This window comes from Strongylocentrotus purpuratus, unplaced genomic scaffold, assembly GCF_000002235.5.
Source record: "Strongylocentrotus purpuratus isolate Spur 01 unplaced genomic scaffold, Spur_5.0 spur5_scaffold_2, whole genome shotgun sequence".
Lineage (NCBI taxonomy): Eukaryota > Metazoa > Echinodermata > Echinoidea > Camarodonta > Strongylocentrotidae > Strongylocentrotus > Strongylocentrotus purpuratus.
In genome coordinates, this window is record NW_022145605.1 from 9,143,559 (window position 1) to 9,170,944 (window position 27,386).

The following is a 27,386-nucleotide window of genomic DNA, read 5'->3' on the forward strand; positions in this document are numbered from 1 at the left end:
AAACCTCTTTCCATAAAAAATTGCCTTCAAGTTATATGCAGTGCGTCCCAGAAAAAACGAAACCGAGAAGTATCGATGTTCTATCATAACTTAATCGCAACTATAATTAATGAATGATACATTTTGGAAAGCTTAGAGTCTCCTTTCATGTGATGCTAATCAGATGATGCATATTTCATGCATGAGTGATTAAAAGCAATTTATTTATTATTATTATTTTATTTAAAAGCAATTTGAAGGAAGTAAACCAAAAAGACATTTGGCGAGCGGTATCTGAATTTCGAAGAAAAATTCACATTTCTAGAAAGTTGAGTTTCTGCCCTTTCATATGACACCTCAATCAGGAAAAATGAGCGAGGAATGACAAAGTTCTGTTGTTTAAAGTAGTGCTTGCATTTCCATAATTTTATTCAACGAATTCGTTTTCACTGGCTGCCCGCCGTATCAATAAACGAAATTAACAAGAGACTTAACTCCGTTTCGTTGACAATCAGCCGTAGACGAGAGTCTTCATGCATGGCTGATTGTCAACGAAACGGAGTTAAGTCTTTTGTCAAATCTGCTTTTTGCTACGGCAGGCACCAAGTGAAAACGAATTCGTTTGTTAAAATTATGAAAATGTAAGGGCTACTTTAAACAAACAGAACTTTGTTATTCCTAGCTCATTTTTCCTGATTGAGGTGTCATATGAAAGGGCAGAAACTCAACTTTCTAGAAATGTGATTTTCTCTTTGAAATTCAGATATCGTCCGCCAAATGACTTTTTGGTTTCCTTCCTTCAAATTGCTTTTAATGGAAGAGTTTATGTTGTCTCTGATGTCGTTGATGTACAGCAGGAACATCAGCGGCTCTAACACTGTACCTTGGGGTACCCCCGAGTCGACGTGAACTGTAGACGATGCTTCCCCATCAATTACTACTCTCTGTGTTCGTGTAGTAAGCTATGTCTGGATCTATCCATTGGTTTCATCTCTTATTCCATAGTGTGCAATCTTCTTCAGTAAGCGTTGATGTGCTACCGTGTCGAATGCCTTGGAAAAGTCGAGTATCAGGACATCTGTCTGAATCTTCTTGTCTAAGGATCTTGTGACTTCTTCCAAGGTGTTGACTAGCTGGGATTCGGTTGAGTATTGTTTTCGAAATCCATATTGACAGTTGGCAAGAAGTTGGTGTTCGTCAACATATCCAGTAATGGAATGAGATATTATATGCTCCCTTAATTAAATTTTCTAAGCCCAAACGAGTAAGGCCGGCCCAAAAGCCTGAATATGCATTTTGGCTTTAGTTGGGCGAATTTTTTTTTAAAGAATTATTTTCCGTCTCTCTCTTTCCTTCATTTGCGTTTTTCCGCCCACGTCAAGTGCCGCCCAAGGGACTTGCCTCTTTTGCACCCTATAGATACACTACAACAAAAGGATATGATAGAGAGATAGACCGGGCTAATTAAAATCTGTAAAAAGGTCTAAATCTGAACTTTTGTAACCAAAAGATGCAACCCTCCTTCAGTCCCAACGGTTTCTCCCGTGGTGAAAGACGAGTCGTTGGATGCGAGGAATGCTATCGTCCGGGATACTTCATCTACGGTACCGGTCCTTCGCATGGCATGATGCTTCTTCATTTCCTCTAAAAACTGTAAAAAAAACAAATATATATATGATACATGTATATATAAACATCTATGTTTTTCGATTAACACGCGAAATAAACAATCATGCTATAAACAGACAAACAACAAAAAAGCGACAAAACCGTAAAGATTCAGAAAAACAAGACTTTGTTTTTAAAAGATTTTTTGGAAAATGATAACAAATCATTTAATGACAAAAGTAGGCACACATTAGAATAGGTATATGGATAGGTAGGGTTTGGATTCAGTTGATGAGAGCGTGTGATCACCAAATCAAAATCTGATTTGCAGGGGCAATGCTTCATGGCCGTTGAAGATGTGCTTACAATGTTACGGTACGAAATCCGCCTAGACCTGCCGCCAGATAATGTAGGGTGTCGTAGTCTAGTGGATATTCCAACGGACTATAAATCACATGGTTCGCGATTCGAGTCCCACCGGGGCACTTACGTATACGGTAAGACATTAATCTACATTTGCCGCTCTCCACCCAGGTGTTAAAGGGTACCCGGTAGAATGCGAACGTTCAAACGAACGTTGGATTGGCATCTGTTCGCTTGTAAAACGACGCCTGGCTGGAATATTCCCCAGAGAGCTGAGCGTGTGTGCTATCACGTGCGGATTAGCATTTGAATTCAGTGTGTGGGGTAATGATAATTGCGATTTAAAGTGCTTAGAAACGTAGTATTAAGCGCTATATAAATGTTTGACTATTATAGGATTTTCCGGCCAAATTCGAGAGTTTGTCATTTAAATTAATTTGTCTTGCGTTCAAATTCGACGTTTTTAACATGTAAGATACATCTTGGGTTTATATTCCTTTTTCTAGTTTTCAAATCTATGAAGTTGTCTTTAGAATCTATGTATGTTTCATTCAAATTAATGAAATAGAAAATAAAATTTGCAAAACTGAGTTACAATGTGACCAAAATTTTAACATGGCCGTGCAGAAATGTCATATCTCTTGATTTGGCCCCTTCTTTACCTAATGTCTGACTACACCCATACGCATTGTCCTCAAAATTAATAAATGGAATAACAGAAAAGACCCTAATGGCAAATCATGCATTTAATTGCATTTTTTTAAAAACTGTAAACGTGTGTTGCATTTCTTCCCCCAAACATTCCTAACTTGAATAAACATATTTCGAATACGAATGACAGGTGTTAATTTGAATGATAAAAATGACGCCTCGACAAGTGATGATTAATTTGAATGCTAGTTGAGCAGTTTCTAATTTAGATGACAGATCTATGAAACCCTTCGACCAAAATCCTAAATTAAATACCAAAACGGGAAAATTGAGTAATAATTGGCATGGCAAAGCCGATCTGCGCTAACTTAAATGCAAAGTAAATGAATTCGAATGACAAACTCGTGAATTTCGCCGGGAAATCCTATATTATTATCACATTTCTTTGATTATCTGGTGTCACGTCGAATACGGTTCCCTTAGCGGTTTTGATATGGTCAACAAATCCGTCAACGAAACATTTTTGCCGGATATTCGTCACACTCCGATCATAAACTCGGGACGGGATAATGCTTGATCTAAATCTAACATTCAAAAATTTCCCTCATCACAACACCGCCCCGAGCACATCACATAAAAGACCTCGATTTACCTGAGCTACTGCCTCATCAGTCACCCCGAATGACCTCTTGAAGAGAGGAGTCGTAATAATACCAGGGCTACAAAGACAAAGAAACAAATTTTGACCAATGAACATAAAATAAAAATTTGTTTTCAATAATAACGTATGAAAATATATTTTCCAAAATAGTTCCAGTTCTCATCGAAATGAATTTTTAGATAGAAACATAATATTCAACTATTTATACATTGATACTTGACCAGAGCACAGTGTTCTCTCATAGTCTGTAGCCTCTCAAATTATCATCTGAGTGATCTGACTCATGCCTGAGCAAGTTATAAAATACGGAGAAGCAGAGATGATTATTTATATTATAGATAAGTAAAGAATCTGGTCCCGCTGAACTTCGAAGAAGGGGCTAAGGTTCTCTTCAGCATGCCCTTTTCTCGAAAAGGTTTGACACACGGGAATGTCAGTTAGCCATCGGGCATTTTAGTCACTATGTGCACTGAAAACGGTTTCGTATCAGATTGAATGCCTCCATCCCATCCCCATTTACAAATCATTTTTGTGTAGAACGTGATATTTTTTTTCTTGGGAATTTTTCACATTTCTTTAGACATTCTCACTTTAGATTAATCTACAAAAGATGTCATCCGTTAAGCGCACATTAACGATGCTATCAAACATATATAATGAGTATTAAAGATCGTGTTCCTTATGGGCAATGTTATCTGTGTTTAAAATAGATTAGCTTATCAGTGCCCATTAGTAAATAAAAATGTATCTGCAACTTACTTCACTGCGTTAACCCGAACTCCATGGGGCGCTAGTTCTATGATTTAAACCAAAATAATGACAAAAAGTTATGTTAACTGATGATAAAGTTCCATAATTACTTATAATAGGAATTCAATTAAAACTTTAATATTTTTGCCTGGGTGAAGATATTATTACACTGACATTGTCTGAAGACCTAGACACCAATATACTCAAGATATTGAAAATGAAGTACTAAGAGAGGACCAGTAACTACGCCCCTCTCACATTGCCTGGCGAAAATCATCCAAAGACGATGGAAACGCCATTTATCACAACAACAACAACAACAACAACAACAACAACAACAAGGCAGAGTTTCTAATACAATCAATCAATTATGGCCGTGGCTCTGCCAAAATAGAAACTCGGTCGGTGAGAAACATTATTTGAAAACTATAACCCATTTGTGTTCACCAATTATCACCACTTTAACAAGAATTAATAACTTAATTTGTTTCTGTTCTTTTGCTGGAAACTTTCCAATACTTTCTCACATCGTTGCTACATGTTATTTTGACTATATTAATTCCCGACTAATGAAATGGGAAGAGGTATTCCAGTGACTTTCGGAGCACCAAGGAATTAAGTCTTAAAATAAATATCAGAAATCATCGTGTCATGTCCTGCCGGAATCGATTCAGTTCATGAGAGAAGTGCTGTATTTGGATAATGGGGGCAACCTCTCACTGGTCGCACCACAGGTGATTTTTTATATATTTTTAGAGCCATATTTGGTAAAATTGTATACGTCGGAAACAGATAATCAAAGATTTTCAGAAACTATCGGCAATGCATGAAAAGCGTATTGTAAATGGCGATTAAGCGAGATGTGGCAAAATAGGAGAGAATGAAAACCCATGTAGGCCAACTGACTGTCAAACATTTTGGATTAATATCCATTTATTTCTTAATCTCATAATTCCATTAAAAACACTTTTAAACATATGAAATACCATAAACACATACAAATATAGAAATACATAGAAAATTAATAATACAGTGTAATAGAAAACGTATATACAAAAAAATATATATGTATACTATATATGTATATAAATATGTTTGGGTAAATTGCGATAGGGTCTTGGGGTGTATATGAATATAAAACACTAGTACAATCATATAGCACAAAGTGAAAAACAAAAATCAGACATACCTTCAGCTATAGACCTTGTCATATGATCCAACGCTGTCTTAGACATACTATAGGCTAAGTTGTCAGTCATCTAGTCAAAAAATAATGTGGAGGACATGAGTGTGGGTGCATAATTTGGTGGGTGAGGGTATACGTCTGTGTGCGTGTTTGTGTGTGGTAGAAAGAGGTATATATATATATATATATATAATGTGTTATGCGCTATAAAAGAACTGAGTATTATTATTATTATTATTATTTCATTTTGAAAAACATTGCAACCATGAATAAATTTCACACAAAGAGGGGATGAGAGATAGGAATTGGGGGAAACTGCTTTCATGACGGCATTTTATGTCAGTATCAATATTTGGGAGCAAGACATCATGCCAATCGAAGTGCGTGAATTTGTTCATGTGACCCTGTTTTAGATTTTCTCACGACGTGAAGTTAGTTTTATGTACTTACCGATACCTTGCCCACCACACTTGATACATTTACCACAGTCCCTGTCAATAAAGGAAATAGAGTATTGACCTATTTAAATGTCGATAACCTAAATTCATTATGTGCACCCGAGAGTGCACAAGATTAAAATCAGTATTACACTCTTATTGTACGTGTATCCAATACAGAGCGGAGTCAACTTCATTAAGCACCACCAAGTAAAACAATATAGATCAAAACATTTAGTAGTAGTAGTAGGTGCCGCAGATTGACGAAAGATTACCTGGACATTGAAGCATAGATGTTTTTGGAAGAGCTGTCTAGTTGACTCTTTGGAAAATCTCAGGCTGTAATCTCATTAAATGTGCATATATAACCCTTTTTTAATACATCAATTGCAAGCCAGATCAAGAGTTTATCTAGGTGACAGCTAGCTGCAAAGTCATTTGGAAGTTACTAGAAGAAGAAGGAGACTGAAAAAGGAAGAAGGAAAGGAAGAAGGAAAGAAAGAAGAAGATGGAGAAGAAGAAGAAGAAAAAGATAAAGAAGAAGCAGGAGAAAAGGAAAAAGAAAAAAAAGAAGAAGAAGAAGACGAAGCACAAGAATAAGGAGTAGGAAGAGACGGAGAAGGGAGCAGTACTCGTCATGGTAAGTGCGCTGGGCTCTTCAAGTCGATGTTCACCCTAGGAACAGAAAACTCAAAGATGGTTTTCCCGTGGGGTCATTGGATTTGGTGTAGGTTCAGATGAATCCTTAGCTCTTTATTATAATAAACCCGAATTGACTCCCCTATTTCGTAAATGTTTAAGTATTCTATAAAGTATCTTGTATATTTTATATTTATTGGATATTCGAATACTATTGTGTACCAGTTATCAACGTGGACAATGCCAGTTTTTATGCTTTTGAAATATTTTAGCTTGAAAGATTCTAAAGGAAGTTTCATTAAATTTAAATTTATTTTCCTTTTCTTTTTTCTCGATAAAATGCATGTAATTGTGTGGTGTCTGTACACTTACCTTTAGTTTTGATCAGATGTGGCGCTAGGAGCTGGGTGAGCTGGAGGGGCGCTCTCACATTCACTGCAAAGATTTTATCAAAACATTCTAAAGTAACGGTCTCGACTGTGTTTGTTGCATACATTCCTGCATTATTGACCTGTAATCGCACAATACGTTGAAAGAGAAGAAATAATCACATAAGAACTTGAGATAATTTGGAGTAATGCATGGTCATGCCATAGTAAATAAGGAGCAGCAAATAGGAGAACCCTAATCGAAATTCAATAACAATTGACTAAATATTGCTGAAATCAATCACAATGAGAAGCACTGGGCAAAGATATGGATACATCGAAGAATCATACAGCATCAGAACTTGATCCAAAGTCTAAAAACTATATCTACATCTATTCCTGTGAAATTGCAAGTTATTTCCTTTCAACATTAGCATAAAAAATGGCTATATCCCACGAGACCGACAGTTCACTGTAAAACAATAATGTCAGTCTAGCGAACTTTCTTAACATTGTCAGAAGGCCCTATATAATTTATGCTAGCGCTTTTGAAGGAAGCTTTTACTCATTATTATCATGATTAATCCTTACTAGCACATCAATCTGGTTGAATTTCTGTATGGTTTCTTCTGCAGTTCTCTTCACATCAGCTTCCAGCTCAAAGTCTGCTTGGATCATTAAAATCTGGGCGAAAGTTAAATAGGTAATAATTAAAAATACTACTAATACTTCTATTACTAATACTATTAATACTAATAATATAAATACAAACATAACAATAATAGCAGAAAACCAGGTGCATACCAGATTGATAAGCTTTAAAATGTCAAAGGAAAGAACACAAACAGTGATGAATATAAAACGTTCTCTTGTAGCAGTAAAGTTGTAGTATGAGGGAAGGAGGAGGAGAGAGGAACCTGAAAAGAGTGTGACCTATAGAACTTTGTATCTATTAAGAGCATTACAATTATTAATTTGAAGCACTACGAGTCTACAATATAGTCTATTTCTGTCAACTTCTCATCTGAAAACTGTCTGATTTCTCCTATTTTATATAAAGAGGAGGCTGCACGGCAAATATTTCTTACTCGATCAATCAGTAATACATTCTGGTCGCAAAATAATTGTTCTAAACAACGAGTAGAAGAAGTAGTACGAGTAGTAATGGTAATTTGAGAATGCATTTAAAAAAGAATTATGAAGGGAAATCCACTACTCTGAGTGACTTTATTTACAACAGCCAACCTACCTTGTCTTTGTCGAGCCCTCTCCTAATACCTAAACGAATTTGCAAAAATAAGAATACTTTCTATTAATATGTGCACGATCAATTAATAATTATTTGACAATTCATTTATTATTTTCAACAAAAAAACATTTCTATCTGGTAGTGATCGCCAGGCAAATGGGGCAACCACCACCACATATTGCTTGATAAAATATTAGAAAAATTACAATCACCAATTTCCTATTTTGGAGAAAATTTGGTTCTGCCCTATCCAATTATATGGCGCCCAAGACCTAATACATTTTCTACTACATTACTCGTGTAATGTTATGAACATGATTGTATATTTAAAATTTACTATAATCTGTTCAGTGATGCAAAATAGGTCCCACTTGCATTAAGTCGATTTGAATAAAGGCAAAATCAATGAGAGAGAGAAACGGAAAATTAGAAGAAAATGTAATGATCAATGAAAATAGTAATGAGATTATGAAGACACCGATAGAAATGGGAAACTGATTATTTCCTTGCACTCAGCATTTGGTTTATTTGGAAAATACATATTAGATTATGCTAAATATTACAATTCTCAAATTTAATGAAACTTTCCTAAAAAATGACGAGTGAAAGAAAGTTCCCAATTATGTACTTCGGGCACATGTTTGATAAATGAAGTAAAAACAATATTTGGGTAATGGAAAGGTATGAAATTCGATTTTATATACATTCATTGGTTACTTCCTCAAGCGTTTCCATGTTACGTCCTGTCAACGCCAATCGGCATCCAAGGGAAGCAAAATGACGAGCAGTCTCGGCTCCTATTCCTGAGCTGGCTCCTAATTACGTTCGAGAAAAGGCAATAAGGCTTCATTCTGAATTGTAAGGCATTTTATGTAACATGCATCATCTGACTTGCGAGCATACGCTACAGGAAACTAATCTGATTGCAAAGTCTTTGGAACAATCAACTCAAAGGCTAGTTTGATACCTTGTTGTATATCCCATAGAAATCATGTGCAGATGATTCGTTATTGTAATGTTAGCACCTTACATTTCAACAATAGAACCAATAACCATAATACCAACAAAAATTTCAACAATCATGACAATACTGAGTATTTATACATAGTAGGGCTATGAATCACCTGTGATGAGGGCAACTTTTCCCTTCAACGAACCCCCGAGCAATGCTGGAGCTGATGACGCCATATTGGATGAAGTTGTATCTGTACATGATCCACGAAAAAAAAGCAGCCGTATGAATTTTAAGTAATAGGCATTTGTATCTAGACCTAGGGTAGGTGTAGGGAATTGGAGACCGTAGGGAATTGGAGACCACCAAGCTTGAACCCATCACTGTCTGTCCGTGTTGGCTTCAATATTGTTATAGCGCCATTTGTGGCATTTAACAACACTACTGCATATATCCAATTCATTTCGAGGACTACAATGCGTTCTTTCTCCGAGAAAATTGGCAAAATTGACCAAGATAACCAATTTTGCTCTGATATAAAAACACAATTTTATTCGTCCCGCTGGACTATATTGTTGCTGCTGAACTATATCTGCAGGATTTAATTATTTCTGCTTTAATTACTGCAAAATTTCCAGGAAAGAAGGGCAAGGGTTGTGGTCGAAGCCACTTGTTTCCATCTCTCTGGAGTATCTGGGCACATGAGAAGTTCGTCAGATAATTCAACGATTATTGATTAATTATAACCACTGCTTAACGTTCAAACTTATTCCGATGGATTCTATGACTCCGAAAACCATAGCTTAGACACCCCAATCGTGTCTCTCGGATGGATAATAAGTAACTTATGGCCATGTTTATGTTATGGCGACCATTTTGGACGCCATCTTGGATTATGGGGTTTCCTAGACCATCACAAACCATTCTTACTTCTCTCAATGGATTCTCTGACCCCCGAAACCATGGGATAGACACCAAAATTATGTATCTAGGATGGATAAGTGATTTATGGCTATTCACTAGGTATCGGCGGCCATCTTGGACGCCATCTTGAAAATAACAGCTTTCTGAAGCTTTTCTTGGGGTTGGGGTGTTTTTTACCGTATATTGACCTGACTACATAGTAAGCAACCCTACGCAACCGTAAGCAACCCTACGCCAGACCTACGCATAGGGTACGTAACTATACGCCATCGTACGCAAGCCTACGCATAACCTACGCAGGGACTACGCCGAAGCTTCAATTTTTCAGGAGTACGCAGCCTAACTTCGGCGTAGTCGGTACGCAAAGCTACGCAACTCTACGCAGATCCGGCGTGAAAGGGGCTTAAGCGCTTTCGGAGGCGAATCGTACCATGCCGACCCCGTGCCCCGGTTATTATTTAATAGTGCGATATGGTATGTAATCCCGTAGGATTTTTGTGCCAAAGTTAATTTTTTTTTGTTGCTGTTTTGGCTTCAAAAGGGTCCCAATTGGCCAAAAATGATGGGGTCCAAATTTTCAGACCCCTCCTTCATTTCCTGGGGGGTCCTAGACCGGGAGCCAGGGGGGCTCAACCTATCTGGGAAGAAAACCAATTTTCATGTGCACAGATGTAAAGATCGTATAGCTCCACATAACAAATTGACCGTCTGGCATGTTCTTAGTGGTGGGTGTGACCAGGGGGACGCCCCCACCAAAAAGTGTCCCTTTTGACGACAAAATAGTATTATGTAAATAATATTTTAAGGAAACCTTGAACCACCATGGGTTTGGTGTCATATGAAAGAGAGTTAAATTATCTACATTTTGATACCGATTTCAAAAAATTTGGGATTAATAATTATTAAAATCGCAAATTTTAGTAAAAAACATGATTTTTGTGATTTTTTTCGACAAATTGAATTTTATCAAAAAACATTATTTTCCATATATCAAAATCGGACAATTGCATTTTTTCATAACTTTCCAGGAATTTGCTTATTTACGACGAAAATATCCTGTGCGAGGGAGAGGTTTATATATCGTTTCAATAAAAAGTTATAGCAATCCAAAGTTATTGATTTGATTTCTACAAAGACAACATTTTTGCCCACATGTGTAATAACTGTATGCATATACGTGCATAAGTGTATTAAAGACCTGTTTGGTGTGTTTACATCGAGTTTTAAAGATAACTTTGAACTTAAACCTCTAATCACCATTTGAGCCAAAAAGGTGCTTTGTTGTAGATATTCCTCTGATTTTTGCCAGTATGTCGGTATATTAACTGGACAAAAGTAATTAGACATTAAGTAGTGCAGAAAGTTCAAAGGATTTAGAGTGCTGAGTGCAATTGATAAGTTCTTCTCCTGTAATCTGGGATGTTTCAGGAAATTTGGACATTGGCAGTTGCCTCCCCCCCCCCCATAAATCATATGGTCTTTTTTAACATGTTGCTGAAATGGGAGGTAAATTACACTTTTGTATGCCTTTGTTGGAAAATGACAAGTCTCCCAAATTGAATTTCAATTCAATTCAATTCAATTCAATTAGGAAAAAAAAATTGCTTATTTAGAAGCCTTCATGTCAGGGCCTACAGAACGGTAGGGTTCGAGCCCTCCTCACATTTTTGAAAAAAAGTATTTTAAAGAGAAAAAGAAAGAAAGAGAGAAAGAAAGAATGAGTGACCTGCCAGTGTCACAAATGAGGTATCAAAATATGCGCTTCTGACCGTAATTAAATACCTAAAACCCCTGAGCTTCCGGGGGCTCCACACCCTGGACCTCACCAAGGGCCCTGACCATGATTAAATGCCTTAAACGCTGAGCTATATGGGACACAGCCCCCTGGACCCTACTTCAATTAGTGACCTGCCAGTGTCATACATATTTGTATGCATTGACCTGCATAGAATGATTATGATTCTGCATGTATTACTGACTATTGTATAGGCAGAGCGTCAGTGCAAAACATCAGCCATCTTGTTATTCCCGCATCCGGCTCAAACAGGTGATTTCTACGAGCAGTTCTATTTAATAACGTCTGTGTCCCTCTTTGAGTAATTGAAGGAGCTTTGTATGACAAAGCAACAACTTATGCATGCCAAATTGTGCTGAACAATAGAAAGTGCTCACCTGTTTGTAAAAGCTGATCCAAATATATCTTGTCAAAATTGTATGTACCCTTGTATTTGAATGCATTACCAAAATGATCTATCAATATAGGAACCCATCGAACTGGCTGCATGTTACGGCTGGGTGCATTATTATACAAATAATGAATGGTAATTCATTTCAATAGTGCGAATATATTCATGAGTTAAAAGATTGACCAGTGTGTTTGTGCGTACGTGTAAGCGTGTGTGTTGTGTGTGTGTGTGTGGATACAGTTTGTGGATGTGGGTTCAAGAACAATCTATGATTATTTCATCAAAGCACTGCAACAACCGTATGATTTGCAGGTAAGGGATGGGCAAAATGATTATGATTTTATAGATAAAGAATTAAAAGAAATATTTGTTAGACCAAGAATTACTATACTCATTAGAAAACAACGTGAATTTCAATTTAAATTATTGCATGGAGCCATATACACTAATGAGCATCTTCATAGATTTGGTTTTGTTGGTGATAATTTATGTTCGTTTTGTAAGCAGGAAATAGAAACATACAAACATTTATTTTTATCTTGTGGGAGCGTTCAAAGGATATGGCAGGCTTTAATACAACTTTTTGAGTTAGATGAAATTAAAGATTTAGAATGGCGAGATATATTTGTTGGGTTGGTAGGAAGTTCATATAGAATAAAAATGTGTAATACCATCATTTTCATGGTGAAGTATGTTACATTTATGTCAAGATCGGGGGGGGGGGCGAGTACTAACTTTAGAAAAGATGAAAAAAAAGCATTTTTAAGTATAGGGATGAGGAAAAGAAAATAGCAATTAAAATGGGAAAGCTAGGATCACATTTCTTAAAGTTGGAGCAGCTTAAGATTAATTAAGATTTGCTTTCTTCTCCACCGTGAGCCTGTTAAAAGCGTAACTCGATTTTGCGGCCTGGATAACTTATTTAGTATATTTTTCTTGAGTTGAGAATGTTGGCAGACATCCACTGAGTGAGTACTGTGTGTGTGTGGGGGTGGGTGGGTGGGTGGATGAGTATGTGTGTGGGTGGGTGAGTATGTTTGTGTGATAGAGGGTGAGTATGTTTGTGTGATGGAGGGGGCAGGGAAGGGGCAGGATTGTTTCAGTAAAATTACCTCCAGATTTGTTTAAGTTTTTTTTTTGTAATATATAAGTAAATAACATTTACAATTGACATATTATGTTTAGGTACTTATACGTTTACTTTGTTGCTAAGTTATATTATACTGCAAATAAGTTTGTGTTTAATTATGTTTATGTCAAAGCATCAATATTGAACACGTTTATTTTATTCAATTGTATGTCATGGTTTGTATTACACATCTGGAGAAATAAAACAAAATTGTTAAAAAAAATATTTAAAAAAGTGTGTAATTGTCTGTCGGGCTGCCTTTGTTCAAAACACTATTTCATCCCGCAAGTGAGATCTGGCAGTCTTGTAAAGAATGGATATTCAGTCATGCACATGAAAATGGTACCTAAATGTACTGGGAGGATAACTCTATCAAGACTCCATGATTAAATATTCATACTTCAAACAATTTAAAAAGTGGGACATTTTTTCTGACTTACTCTGTATATATAATTGAAAATTTGAAATTTGGAGCTCAGTCAAGGAATCAAGATAAATGCAGAGGCCAACTATCATAAGCATGAACGTGATAATTACCCTTATTGACTGATATCATTAATATAAATGCATATGAAAGTGTGCATAATTGCTATCCAACCGGCCTGCACTGTTCTTTATATAATATATGATATATGTTCTTTATAATTATGACATTACTACCTGTCTCTTTGCGTTAGGTAGTATTCTTTATTGCATTCATTCAGTACAAAATAAAGCAATCATACTTCTTCATTGATTTACCTAACATATCAAAATGTAAAGAAAATTGTACATCCCTCAGAACTACATAATATAGTTTAATACACAGTACATAATGTCTTCAAATTAATTATACTGAATAAATGTTATAGATCAAAGCCTTACGCACAGACAGACAGACACACCACACACGCTCACATACTCAGACACACATACAATCTTACCCCTCCCCCTCCATTCCCAAAGCTTCCCAAATTCTTCGAATCCCCCCTCCCTTCCCGAACACAGTCAAATCTACACAGTATTTGGAAATTCAGTCTCTTCCTTTTCCTTATGATTGAAAAAAAATTAAGTCTGAAAAAGAAGCATGTGGAATTAAGTTGTCCCATTTTCTGAAGTGAAGTGGTACAATGCCTCTCTCCCCCGCCAATTCCTTTTTTTCTTGTCTATTTTCTATAATTCTTTTTTTAATTTCTCGAGGATTTGGGGGTCTGTTTTTAGTGAACTATACTTACAAATCATATGCTTTGTTAAAGCTTATCTGCCATAGTATACAGGAGGGATTACACCGCCCTGCAAGGTCACTGGACAGGTGGTTATCTCATCAACTCAGCTCTCAGTTAACATAAGAAAAAGAGGATCATGGGGGACCAATGGTCACCGATTAGGCATTGTTTGTTTGTTATATAGAGGGCGCAAGTAGCTACAAGTAGTGCAGTGGGCCTTTAAAAGAATAATTTTGCTACCATTACGATTGTACATACTCTCATCATTCTAATCACATGTAAAAAATAATTGAACGACTTCCATCACTATCACTGACATTTTGTTTTCAACATGCACGCACGTTAGGATGTTGTTTCAATTCTGTAATATCTCAGTATGTATGTGCATCCTCTGTATGTTTTTCTTATTAGATGATCATGTAATTGCCGTTATAATATGTGCAGTAGAATGGTCATCATCCATGATATATTCCAAAATTAAAATTTCCTTCAAGTTATGTATATGTTTGTTGTCATTTTACTCTACTCTGTTTAGTTTTACTTGCATCAATATTGTAAAGCGCTTTGATATAAATCCCATATGAAAAGGGCTATATAAGTAAAAGTTATTATTATTATTTTGAAGTAAAAATTTATATTTTCTGGTACAACAGTTCATTTTAAAATCAAACTGCCTTCAAGCTATGTAATTATAATATGTACGGTGTCATGTTAAAAGAAGAAAAAAAAAATCCACTTTCTGGTGCTTTCATCTCCCTTGGTTTTTGTAACTCCAGAGCAGCGTTTTTTAACCTGGGAAAGAGGAAATTTAGTTAAATCAAATTTTGTTTGGAATAACATCTAGGCCTAGCTAGTTCGGCGTGAAAAAAAGAACATCCGAAACTGCTAGTGTATATTTGTAATTTCGTGAGGAAATCGCATTTTAATGATAAAAATTCCCTTTTTCCTCACGCGCGGGCAATATTTTGACAGCCAGGTGCCCCAATTTCATTTCATTTATTTAGAAATTACTAAATAGCCCTCGTGTAACATTTAGAAACAGGATAAAATCTGAGCAACGAGATGCCCGAAAAATCTCAAATTCGTGTAGCGATGTCATGTGCCGTGTGTATATGGAACCTGATGATTGCCAGAGTGATGCAAACAGGATACTCTGTGATGAATTTAGGATCTGGGCAACGCGAAACTATTTATTTCTCAAAAGGGTGCTGTGACATAGTAAAGGTTGAAAAACGCTGGTCCACAGAAATGTATTTCCATTTTCGATTTTTTTTTCCCGATTTTTGCCTATTTGTTTGACAACCTAAATGCGTCGCGTCCCTCTCATTAACCAGCAACAAAATTACTTTTTCATGTTTGTTTTTTTCGTGAATGTGTATAGCAATATATTTGACTGCCCCGCCCCCCCCCCCCCGGGCCCCCCAAAAAACAATATATATAATCATACACATAAATAAATACAAATTTGCTAGTCAAGGTTAAAGACATGTGGAAGGAAAATCGAGGAAGGATTATTTTACAGAGATAATTAAAAGTTCCTTATTACGTGGGTTGCAGGCCCTTTTTCAGCAATTTTTTAAAATACATCCATAGATCCATTGTAGATATAACTTCTCCATACCCCCTCAGAATAACATATTCTTTGTACATTTTCTTGTTCAACATTTATTTAACTTTTTTGTTCTCAGCATCGTATGTTTATGGCTTTATTCATACTGTATGTATACCGATTGGAAACAAATTTCTGTATTATTATGGAGTATGGACAATAAAACTTGAATCTTCAATATAATTAAAGTGCGTTGACCCCAAATCGACGGTATTTGATAAACATCGAGACCACTCACTGGAGCTTGAACAGTAAGTTTACTGGACTATACATTTATTTTCTCTTATTTATAGTTTGCCGTGGGATATAGTCTAACATGAATGAGACTGTTGAATTCGACAATATTTTGGAACGATGCAAAGCTTCGGCATTATGAGTAGAATTCTAGATATAAAGACATCTCGAAAGGTCGCTGTAGTCCCATTCACTAATCTTTGTGTTGGACTTATCATTCATACAACACATGTGGCCAGTGAGCAATAGGAGCTATCCTGGCTGTGTAGTAAAATCTGTGCTTTTGATCCTCAACATTTCAAACACCACTGTATTAAAACTCAACTGATTTCACTCAAAATCGGTACTTTAGGGACAATTGATGACACCTAAATAGCAGTAAAATACATTTTGTTCAAACTTAGATCTAACGTTAGAACTTAAACCTAACGTTAGATCTAGAAATCTAGGTCTACTGATGTTAAAAAGAATAATTTAAAAATTTGTGTAGATCTAGACTATTACTAGACCTATAGCCAGGTCTAATAACACCTTCCTCACAGCAAGTATGCAGTGCTAGAGGTCAATACGCATTAGCATCGACTCTCTTAGACCAAAAGTTTCAGTCTCTCTATATCGTCGGTTGTTCCACTGAGACTACGTCTGGCTCCACTAGACCTCCGATTATAGAGACTGAAGATTTTCCTATGGGGACTGTACGGAACCATGGTTCGGTTTGGCAGGACCGCGATGAATGAAAAATGCAACAAGACTTTCACTCTTTACATACTCATAACTGCTGCAATATTACAATAATTATAATAAAAAAAAAATTACATACCGTATATATAGCTTATTTGACTTACGATAGCTTGCTCATTTAGATCCTAAATTAATGATTAATCCGAGAAAATCTCGTCGTCAACCTTATCCGTCTTGGTTTTAGTTGATGAATATTCATTTTTTCTTTTCGAACGTCCAATAGCTACTGTAGCTATGTACGAGTCAGCCCGGCTTGACCAACGAACTCCCACTAAACGAGTGCTCTGTATATGTTTTGGTAGGTTGACCCGGAAATATGTCGCCCGCCGGGTCATAGTTCCAATGCATGAACGTACTGCTTCGCGGTTCCGAGATAAAATTTTTGATAACTCATAATAAGTAAGTCCGTAAATTTCACATTCTATAATAGGTTAGCAAAATTTTGAAAACTGTAATTAGGAGATATGTATACCGACCTAATTTACATCTGATTTAGAAATCAGAAAATTAGATCTAAATAAAGAAAATCCGGGAGAAAATGTCGTGAACGAAAAGATGTTCATCGCTGGCTCTAGCTACCCCCACGGTACGAGATCTCTGTAGTACCGTATGTATATGGGGAATGTCAACCAATGTCAGTTTTATTAAAGAAATGACCCATATCAGATGGTTATTTCCGTCTACGACTCTCTATGCTTTGCTGGATTGGGTAAGTAGATCTGCCAAGACAATTCCAAGCTTATCTACCCATCTTTTTTTAAGCTAAGATGAGCTTGAGCCTCACTATAGAGTTTGAAATACCAGATCAATGAGGTTTATGTACATGTACAAGTATTTAAATTAATGACCTGCGGCTGTGGCACTTGTCCAAATTCCATAATTGAATAGGGCCTAAGCATGTTGAATGTTCATCATCACGTTCACTTCATGATAACTGAGACATAAGTTCATGTAAAAAAAAAGATCTATAGTATAATCATATTGTTAACTTATTCATGACAAAATGTTGTTGTTAATGAATACTATTGTTTTGTATGGTTCTGTTAGATATTGAAAACTAACTGATGACTAATGGAAAGAGGAACTTTCCCTACAATTTTCTTGGGAGTGTTAATTTATGAAAATATTGACAAAAGATCAGCAAATTTTGCAGTCTTTTGCATTCGTTCCAGAAAAAGTATGAATTTAGAATGTTAGCGACAAGGGTTTAGAAATCAGAGCTTGAGAGATTATTTCATCAAAATTGTAAGTGAAAAACAATACCAACTGATGGAATTTTGTTTTTACTCGCAATTTATGCAATTATCTCACCTTTAATTGATCAGTTTTTGGAATAAGTTACCTAAAATCTCTCCCATGTGTGAATTAAGGACTCATTGTTTTTATTACTGCATTTGGTATGAATTGATCCAAATGAATTTACATGGACTATAAGAAATCATGGATTAAAATCATCAAATATCACATTCCTAATTATTTTTTTTAATGTCGGCTCACTTTGGACACCCATCATATTAGACCATGTAGAGTGTAAAGTGTAAAATGTTTACGGTACTTTTTTTTAATTTTTATGCATAACTTGCTGAGATTGATGCCCTTGGCCAAGACTTCTTTACACAATACTAAAAGAAGTTAGAACAAGTTTTTCCTTTATATTTGTTATATTGATATTAAAGAACCTGTTACAAGAAAGTTTACTGATTTTTCTCCCTTAGCTTACAGTGTCTTAATTGCAGGTATACAGATGACTCATTATTCAAGATGGGCGAAATAATAGAAGTCCAACATATATTACAGCAGGAGGAGTGGGACTGTGGCTTGGCCTGTGCCAGGATGATTTTCAGGTTTGTAGTGAAACTGAAAGAGTAAACAATCACTGCATTTACTGCCAAAGTGAACAGAGAGAAGTAATTGAATGATCATCAAAACATATTCATACTTTTGAAAGTGTTCAATGCTATTTGCAAACTTTATGCAAAGATTGATGCATTTGTCAATTGAATAAATTCCTTTCTAGCACTGTTTTGAAGGAGTGCTCTGAAAACAGCCCAGTAGATAATGTACAGGTTTATCCTAAAGATTGTAGGAAGGGACTGTTATGTTTTCAATACAATTTTCTTGTGCATACCATAAATGAAGGAAGGTAATTGTCCTTGAAAGAAATGTGCAAGACCTTCCTTAAAGGAGATGTAAATGATGTTCATATTTGATTGAAGGAAGTTTTTAATTAGGTACTAATTTTATATTTTTTATTGTGGTATATAGTGTCTAGGAAAGGTGTATCCAGTTTGTTCTTTCTGTTTCCTATCTACGTAATGTTGTTGTTCCATTTCCTCCCATAGATACTGCAACATTTCTCTGGGTGAAGGTGACACAGAGTTGACGAGAGTCTGCAAAGATTTAGAAATACAGAAAGCGTGAGTCACACAATGTTTTTCCTGTTCATAGAATGAATGTTGGACCATTTTAATTTTGTTTTATTACACATCATGAACACATTGAGTGACAGTTTGTAAATGCCCAAGTGTTTATATTTGTATTTTGTAAGTAATGAATATACTTACAGTACATGTGCTCATCTTCTTTGAGAGAATTTCAGCTAGTCAACCTTATACAGGAATAACCATAATGATGTTCAAATCCTTTACCATTGGCATTAATTTTCATCAATTCAATTAATCTATTTATCTATTAATCTAAAACTATTTGGGGAAAGTCTTTAGCTAAACAGACCAGCAATAAAATATATTGAATTACCTTCCACAACCACAATTATATTATAAGAGTAAGAATTTTTTAAAGAATACATTGCATGCAATTATGCATATTCATGTAATATTTCATATTGTATTAATTGAAACATTAAAACATATAACTGTAATTTTCCTCCTTTTTGTAATGCAGTGTGTGGACAATAGATTTGGCTCATCTAATGTCAAAGTTCAACATTAAACATGATTTCTACACGATCACATTTGGGGTAGATCCAAAATATTCGACAGTGGTGAGTTAAATCTATGTTGAATCAAATCAAAATTTTCCCTGTCACACGTGACTATCCAATTCCATATCATAGGCAGCAAACCCTGCCTAAGAATATTAATGCATGTATTATTACCAACTAGTTATTTTCTCACTGTAATATAAGTAGCTATCTTTTCTCTATTTTGGAGCTGTTTTTCATTAATGAAATAAAATATATGTACAATTAGCAGTTGTTTATTCGCTATAAAGTAAACAATAAAACAAAGCTTTGGAACCTCAATTTTATCCCATGGAAGTTTGTTATTGGTAAACCATAAATCTATTGGTATGAAACGGGTGTATAAAGCCGTCAATGCAACAAAGATTTAATATTAATACCCGTTTCTTATAAAACACTTCACCATTAACTGGCCAAAGCACTTACAGTATTATTATTCCCTCAGTCACTGGATTTAATTACTATTCTGCACGTAACAAGGCATATTCTCCACTCCCTGGGAGGCATCAAAAATTACTTGTAAGTCCATTTGAAAGTTTGTTGTATTACATGTGCATGTAATTATTCATAAATCTGTTCAATCAGAACAGATGCATGAAGCCATATTTAAAAATGTAACAAACTTGGCTCTAACTTTTCTACCAATGCCTTCACTGGCCTTGCTCACTAAAAAATCCTTATAAGGTATTGGTTCTCCAAGAATTTACTTACACCAAAGTGAATTTTTGAATTCCAACCTTTGTCCAAACCTAATCCTTACCCTATCCCTAAACTCAATTGAATCTTATACCAGTGATGAGATAAAGCCCGGAACACCATTTGGTCAATGGGATGTCAGATCGATTACGGAACTAGATGTATAAAGCGTCCCATTGCTCCAGTGTGTGAAAAGTCAACTCTGATGAATTGTAGGACTTTTTGGACATAAAAATGTAGATGCCCCTCCCCCCACACGCACACACACAGAAAGAAAGAAATATAGGGATGCCTATATTGATATCTTTATGGGGCCTGTCACCACGAAACGAGTCCAGTTGGTCAAAAATTTTATTCCTGTTTTTAAGTATTATATGAATCTACATTAAGTAAGCTTTAAATTAAGGGGTCACACATTAAAATTGATAAATTATATCCAGAAATATGAACAAAAACCTAATTGAACTTTATAACAATGGGATTACCCAGTTTTGAGATAATTAGGTGTAAAGTTAACGATGCGTAACATATTATAGTCTGGTCAACAACAACATAGCAACAACACACTTCCCATCATTCGATTTCAATGAAACTTTCAACAAACAAAGAAATAATAAGTCGATTTTTGGAAAAATCTTAAATGTGGTAGGTGGGTCAATTTTCAGTACATACACAATATACATCGCTATTACTACGATTGAGCCTAATGTGACACTGGACTCATTTCGTGGTGACTGGCCCCATATATGGCATTTAGGCTTTGATAAAATTACATGATTTTTTTTTCCTCTTTGATCATTTTGCAGGAATTTTACAACAGTAATACGTTTGAATTTTCTGGAGAAGAGTTCAGGATTAATAATCTGTTTCAGGAAGCAAAGGACAAAGGTATCATTGCATATAAGAAGTAAGTTTCACTACCTTTGTCTCCTATATATGTGTCATAGAAATATATATAACATGTACCTTTTTTATTTACCGGTACTCGTTCGTTCGTTCATGTCTCCTTAGATCAAGATAGTAATGTAAAGTTCCTTAATTTAAAAGTTAATTAAATTAAATTAAGTTCTTCCATCGCCCGATTGCTGCAATGGCCGTTTCATTAACAAGGGCCAGGTCTGATACTGATTATAAATTATTATTATTATTATTTGAAAGAGTTAGAATCCTTCTTTTTTTCTTCTTTTTTTTCTTCTTTTTTGGACTTTTGGGTATACCTTTTTACCATCAGTACCCCTAGTGAAAAAGAAATATCGCTCATAGGAGTGTACAGTGTACTTGAGCCCACAGAGTGTCAAAAGATCTCATTATTATCATGATCTCAAAATTAGGTATATTTTTAGTTAATTTTGTTTCCCCACCAAAGGCTGCATATCCAATGATTTCTTCTGCTTAGATCACTTGTCCGAGATGAAGTCGTAAGCCGACTCAGAGAGGGCCAACCAGCTATAGTCCTCATTGATGCCAGCATTCTTCATTGCCAGATGTGTGAAGGCACCAGGGTGGGTAGAGAAAAGCCTGTTTGCAGCTGATCAACCTCCTGGTTTTGACTAATTCAATGGTCAAAACTGACCCTTTACAGTTTCATTGAAATAGTCCCTGGTTGCAGCCATGCACTACCCTGTCGATTCCGACGGGCAACTCAAAAATCTAATGACTGGTCAACAGTTGGTGCAATAGTATTTGAAATTCAATGATCATCCCAGAAATGTCACAGAAGAGTGGACTTGAAGAAAAGAATCAGTAATCATGATCAAACTACAAAGACCTGCCGTATATTGGAACATGGCTGCAAATAAAAATAATACTAATATTCTGTTTTTGTACTGCGCTTAAAGGTAAAGACCAGTATTGGAAACGCCCAAATTTAAAAAAATGAAATGGAAGCTCTTATTACCAATCATGTGAAAGAATATGTTTTGACTAATACATGATGATAACAATTTTGCCGGGAAACCGCCTACTAATTGATATATTTGGTAAATTAGTTTATCTATTGGACTGTGAGAGATAAACGCATGTGTCACGCACGTGTGCGTTGTCCCATATACATCTTTCTGTGTACAGTGCTTGTAACTTTACGAAGACTGGGCCAAATTTCTTATCGTTTTGATGATTCTAGAACCTTGCAGTACACACCAATACTTATATGCTAGATGATCAACCTTTTCTGATCGATTCCACGTTTCTTTCACAATGCAATCACATGACCATAACTGGTCTTTATCTTTTATACATCAATGATGTCTCTAAGTGCTTTACAGATATATATTATTACCCCGGTCATCGGATTCAGGCTTGCCCGCACACAATGTATACATAGAGCAATGTCTGTTAGGTTGGTAGAAATCATTTACACTCCTCTAAATGCTAAATAATTATATATTGTGCACTCTAAAGTTATGATATGCATCTTTTGTATTTTCTGGTTAATATAGCAGCAACAATATCTTCAATTGGGGTGCTGCCACAAAGACAGGGAGGAGGAGGAAAGAGGATATATAGGTAATTGAATGTGAAAATATTCTAAGCCTGCATTTCATTTGTAGTGATGTATTATAACCCTTGTAATAGTTTGCCATAATGAACTTTTGTACAATGTAGAGTTCCTTTTCATGCCCTGATATTAAACAATCTGGTAACTAGACATACACTTTTCAGTCTGAATCATATATTTTCAGTGAAGGGTCCAAACCTTAATTTGCACTTTGAATGATACCATGAACAGGCTTCATAAATGATTTTTGTGATGTTTTGTGGTCAGTAATTCCCAATTGCCATGTGTTTCATTGTAAAGAAAAATGTCACAATTTCATGTGATGAACCGCTTGTTATCTGACTTGTGTACATGTAGACATGTAACTCTTACACCTGAATCAGTACCTAAAAACATATGATAAATTTCTTCATTTATGTGATGTGTTCAATATTGGCAATTATACTGTACCTAAACGAAGAGGTTAACAAATTGATGTAAACATGTACTTACTATCATATGGTATGGGTAGTCTTTACATTGCTTTACTTATGATTAAAGTTATACTATTTCTTCTTTCTTTACCAACAGGCCATTTTATAGTTGCTTGTGGCTGCAATCTGGAGAAGGGGCAAATTTTCTACAAAAACCCAGCAAGGCCTGTTGGTGAGTAGTCCAGGGGGGTGTTTCACAAAGATCCTAAGTTGAACTTATCTCTAAGTTGGACTTAACAGTTATGGAAAGCTGTTAGCATCCTTGAAAATATTTTGTAAAATTTATTTTGAAATGCATAAAATGTTGATTCAAATCATTTATATTTTCTATTAACATGGGAGATTTTATGTTCTTGATGTGGAATTCATGAAAAGTCTAAAATACTTGAATTTTCGCTTTTGAATGTATTTCATTATAAGGCTACAAATGGCTCTCCATGATATTCAAGTCCAACTAAGAGTTAAGTTTGACTTAGAATCTTTGTGAAACACCCCCCCCCCCCCCCCCTGTATATACAAGTACACCAGTTACACAGACCCTGCCTGTAGGGAGAGCGGCAAGGGAATGCATGTGGATCAACATCTGTCATTTCCCTTGTCTAGGCACAAAGCCGACGGAACCCGTATTATGATATCCGATACATGCTTGTCCGAACAAGTTCCATGTAGGTCCCAGATAGTTGGAAGCCGATCATCATTTGGTAGAATGGAGTCTTCTGACAGTATTTATCTGTTTTCATGGTTTTGCCACAATATTTCATTTTATTTTATTTATTTATTTTGCCCAAGGACAATGGATTGTATCGACTCACCTGGTCTTTTTTTAATCCAAGTGATATGTTATTGTTTTTTGTGGCCCAAACGTACGGAGCAATGTGTGCAACACTTTGTAACTGCAAGGAAAAAGTAATATATCAAATACCTTTTGGATTGGATTGGATATTGCTTATCTACTTACATAATAAAGTAGTATTGAAATGATTTTGTTATAACTTGGTTCACTGGATAACGTATTTGTGTTGAAGAGGAAATCAGATGTTAAATGAAACTGTTTAAAAACATTTGCATGCAAAGTGGATACTTAAGTCCATGTTTATAGCCTATACTGACATGACGCTTGTGCAGATTTTTATATTTTTACTGTGTGAGATACATCAATACAGGTGTAAACACAATTACAGTAGGAAATAGTTATCCATTGGTAGTTGTTTAATGCTTGCCCTTCATAGCTTTTGTTTGATTTTCTTTTGCGTGTATACAATGGCCTACAAATCTGCATTTTCCACATAACCACAGTTGTATACCAGTAGTACCTGTACTTTTTAATTTTCTCTTTGTATCGTCTAATTTTGATTTAAATCTCTTTTTTAACCTCATGACTGCTTATCATCTCGTAGATCTGTGCTGTTGCTCATTTGAGAACTTTGATGCTGCAAGGAAGTCACATGGTACAGACGAGGATATCCTTTTCATCCATAGATGACCTCTTGAGATGAGCTCAGTATATCATCATTGAACTTTGAACTTTGAACTTTCGAATTCTTGAGGAATCTTGCCACCTTCTGCCTAGAAAGAGAACCCAAGTGTGTGCTAAGGCTATGTATATTTCTGTGCAATACCAGGAAAACATCTTCTGACTGTGACACCTCTTTATAACCAATTTTGTATAGCCAAGGAAATTACCTAGGTAAAAATTATGAAACTTTGTTATGTCAGGGCCCCGTCTTTTAAGGACTTGCGATTGATTCAAATCATTTGCAACTTGAAATTAATCACAGCTGTGTACTTAAAGGCATCGTTAAACAATGTTAAATCTGAGATGCATGGCCCTACATTTTATCAGTGTCTATGATATGGTGTAATATTGGAGCTCTAAAAAAAATTTGCTCCAAAATGATCAAGAAGTGCCTCAAAAAATAAAAATCTTTGAGTGACGGGTTTCACCATAGGTACTCATTTTCCCCATTGTTATGAAAAATGGTGGTCTCCTGTGTTCCGAATTACCTCTCTAATTTATTGAAAATATTTCATATTTCTTATGTTATTGTATGCTTCGTACATGTTTATCGAATGATATAATTGTACATGATTTTTCATTTAATTACTTTTGTAAACATTGTATTCATTGTATTTGTTATTGTTCGAAATTTTGTACTTTGACTTTGAATTTGTATATTTTTTAACGCAGAAATAAAATCAATCAAACAAACAAACAAACAAAACCGTTAGGAAAACAGAAAATTTGATTTCGATTTCCAATCATAAATATCTTGTTAATTAGACAGGCAATTGGCTTGTAAAAGTCATGGGGTTCCTGACTGACCTAAAGGTTTATAACTGTCATTGCAGCATAAGCTAAATCCAGGATTTTGTTTCAGAATCTGCGACAAAGTTACAGGATCAGGTTGCGATTGATTTGAATCAATCGCGACTCTTTATAATACAGGGCTTAGGGCTCAAAATAGAATAAAAAATACAAAGATTTGGGACCAAGCAAAATAACCTTCTTGTAATAAGAGTTTGTTATATTATCATTTTCTAATGTAATGAGACGTAATGCTTGTAACAAGTGATACCCCAATCATGAATTCTGTTCCAATAGACTTGTTTACTAATTTTATGCATACTTTTTTAAACAATAGTTTATATTGTTGACTGTAAATCTTGCAACTGGCTTGCCAAAAATTTGAAAAGCTAGTGTATGCAAAATGAATTCCATTCGTGGAGATGCCATTTTGCATAGCAGGTGAATCAAATAGTTAGTCACCAAGGGTTCGGGAGAGACACAAGCTTGAATTGAAATTTATTAATAAACGGGTATATTAAAGCTTATCAGTACTAGTGTAAAGGAGAGATTAGACCAGCCTGCAAGGTCACTGGACAGGTGGTTATCTCATCAACTCAGCTCTCAAATAACATAAGAAAAAGAGGATCATGGGGGACCAATGGTCACCGATTAGGCATTGTTTGTTATATAGAGGGCGCAAGTAGCTACAAGTAGTGCAGTGGGCCTTTAAAGCATTCTTAAAGGCACCACTAGTAATGATTTTTCTAAGTACTGGTAACCGTGGGTAAGGTAGTTATTATGGTAACTATGGGTAAGGTAGTTGTTATTTCAAGTCTTTCACTAATTTTATTTTCTTGTGGATACTTCATCTCAGCAGTGCAAGGTGAAAAGGATTACTTTATGCTAATGCTATGATATTGCATTTGCAGAGGGTAATCGGACATCTCCTGCGGCAACCATTTCTCTGGGCTTTAATCCATCAAGGATGTAGAGTGAGGGTTGCCATAGGATTTTATGTTAGGTATAGGGTTAGGGTTAGGGTTAGGTATAGTTTTTGATCCAGGATTGAGGTCAGAAATATGGTTTAATAGCGTTCGAGTTTGGACACAGCACTGTAACCACACATAACTTGTTATGACTAACTTGTATCCAGTATTGAACATGTAGAGGTACCTTTACTTTCTTTTTTTCCTTCTTTTTTTCCTTCTTTTTTTTCTTTTAAAATATTTTTAGCACTATTCACCATTGTGGACATGTTTGATGATTCCAAGATCTCCATAATTAACCTAGCTTGACTTCTGAACGATTTCTTTTACAATGCAATATCACAACAAGATCTCAACATAATTGTGAAATTGAAATTCACACATTCTTATTTTGTAAATTCTGTGAACATTTATGGTAGTGAATATAGTATAGTATATGAATAAAATTGTATAATCTAATACTTATGTCAATGTACGAGTCATTTATGCAGCAATTGATCAAGATTAAGAACTACCAAATATTTTCCAACATGCCATTAAGCGGGGTTATATACCTGTGATACCAGTAACCAAAAATATAGTATTTAATCTAC

At 35.5% G+C, this 27,386-nt stretch overlaps 2 protein-coding genes across 4 annotated transcripts; one reads left to right on the forward strand and one right to left on the reverse strand.

The window, feature by feature from the left end:
• Window positions 1-762: 762 nt before the first annotated feature.
• Window positions 763-9,092, reverse strand: LOC592625 (3-oxoacyl-acyl-carrier-protein reductase-like). The gene is made up of 10 exons (XM_011671918.2): window positions 9,016-9,092; window positions 8,596-8,706; window positions 7,892-7,920; window positions 7,234-7,326; window positions 6,647-6,785; window positions 5,649-5,689; window positions 5,202-5,271; window positions 4,022-4,058; window positions 3,254-3,320; window positions 763-1,630 (listed from the first exon to the last, which is right to left on the reverse strand). The coding sequence occupies exons 1-10, from the start codon at window positions 9,077-9,079 to the stop codon at window positions 1,463-1,465; spliced, it is 819 nt and encodes a 272-aa protein (XP_011670220.2). The 5' UTR covers window positions 9,080-9,092; the 3' UTR covers window positions 763-1,462.
• Window positions 9,093-16,069: 6,977 nt separating this feature from the next.
• On the forward strand, window positions 16,070-25,392 carry LOC592643 (protein GUCD1). Of its 3 annotated transcripts, none has more exons than XM_030991603.1 (9): window positions 16,070-16,147; window positions 18,587-18,715; window positions 19,214-19,288; window positions 19,776-19,875; window positions 20,300-20,373; window positions 21,357-21,457; window positions 22,989-23,055; window positions 23,618-23,692; window positions 24,918-25,392. In XM_030991603.1, coding segments are annotated over exons 2-9 (576 nt in total). In that variant the 5' UTR covers window positions 16,070-16,147; window positions 18,587-18,632; the 3' UTR covers window positions 24,919-25,392. The 3 variants fall into 3 exon arrangements, with proteins under 3 accessions (XP_030847463.1, XP_797248.4, XP_011670219.2); XM_792155.5 differs by lacking the exon at window positions 20,300-20,373 and adding an exon at window positions 21,947-22,052; XM_011671917.2 differs by lacking the exon at window positions 20,300-20,373 and adding an exon at window positions 21,947-22,052 and having other exon boundaries at window positions 22,992-23,055.
• Window positions 25,393-27,386: the final 1,994 nt, after the last annotated feature.

Coding starts and splice junctions, on each gene's coding strand:
- LOC592643 (XM_792155.5), top strand. CDS start 18,633: ATGGGCGAAATAATAGAAGTCCAACATATATTACAGCAGGAGGAGTGG. Junction 19,876..21,356: donor ATCCAAAATATTCGACAGTG/GTGAGTTAAATC, acceptor ATCATTTTGCAG/GAATTTTACAACAGTAATAC. Junction 23,056..23,617: donor GGAGGAAAGAGGATATATAG/GTAATTGAATGT, acceptor CTTTACCAACAG/GCCATTTTATAGTTGCTTGT.
- LOC592625 (XM_011671918.2), bottom strand. CDS start 9,079: ATGGCGTCATCAGCTCCAGCATTGCTCGGGGGTTCGTTGAAGGGAAAA. Junction 8,707..9,015: donor AAAAGTTGCCCTCATCACAG/GTGATTCATAGC, acceptor GAACGTAATTAG/GAGCCAGCTCAGGAATAGGA. Junction 3,321..4,021: donor GTTCGGGTTAACGCAGTGAA/GTAAGTTGCAGA, acceptor TTGTCTTTGTAG/CCCTGGTATTATTACGACTC.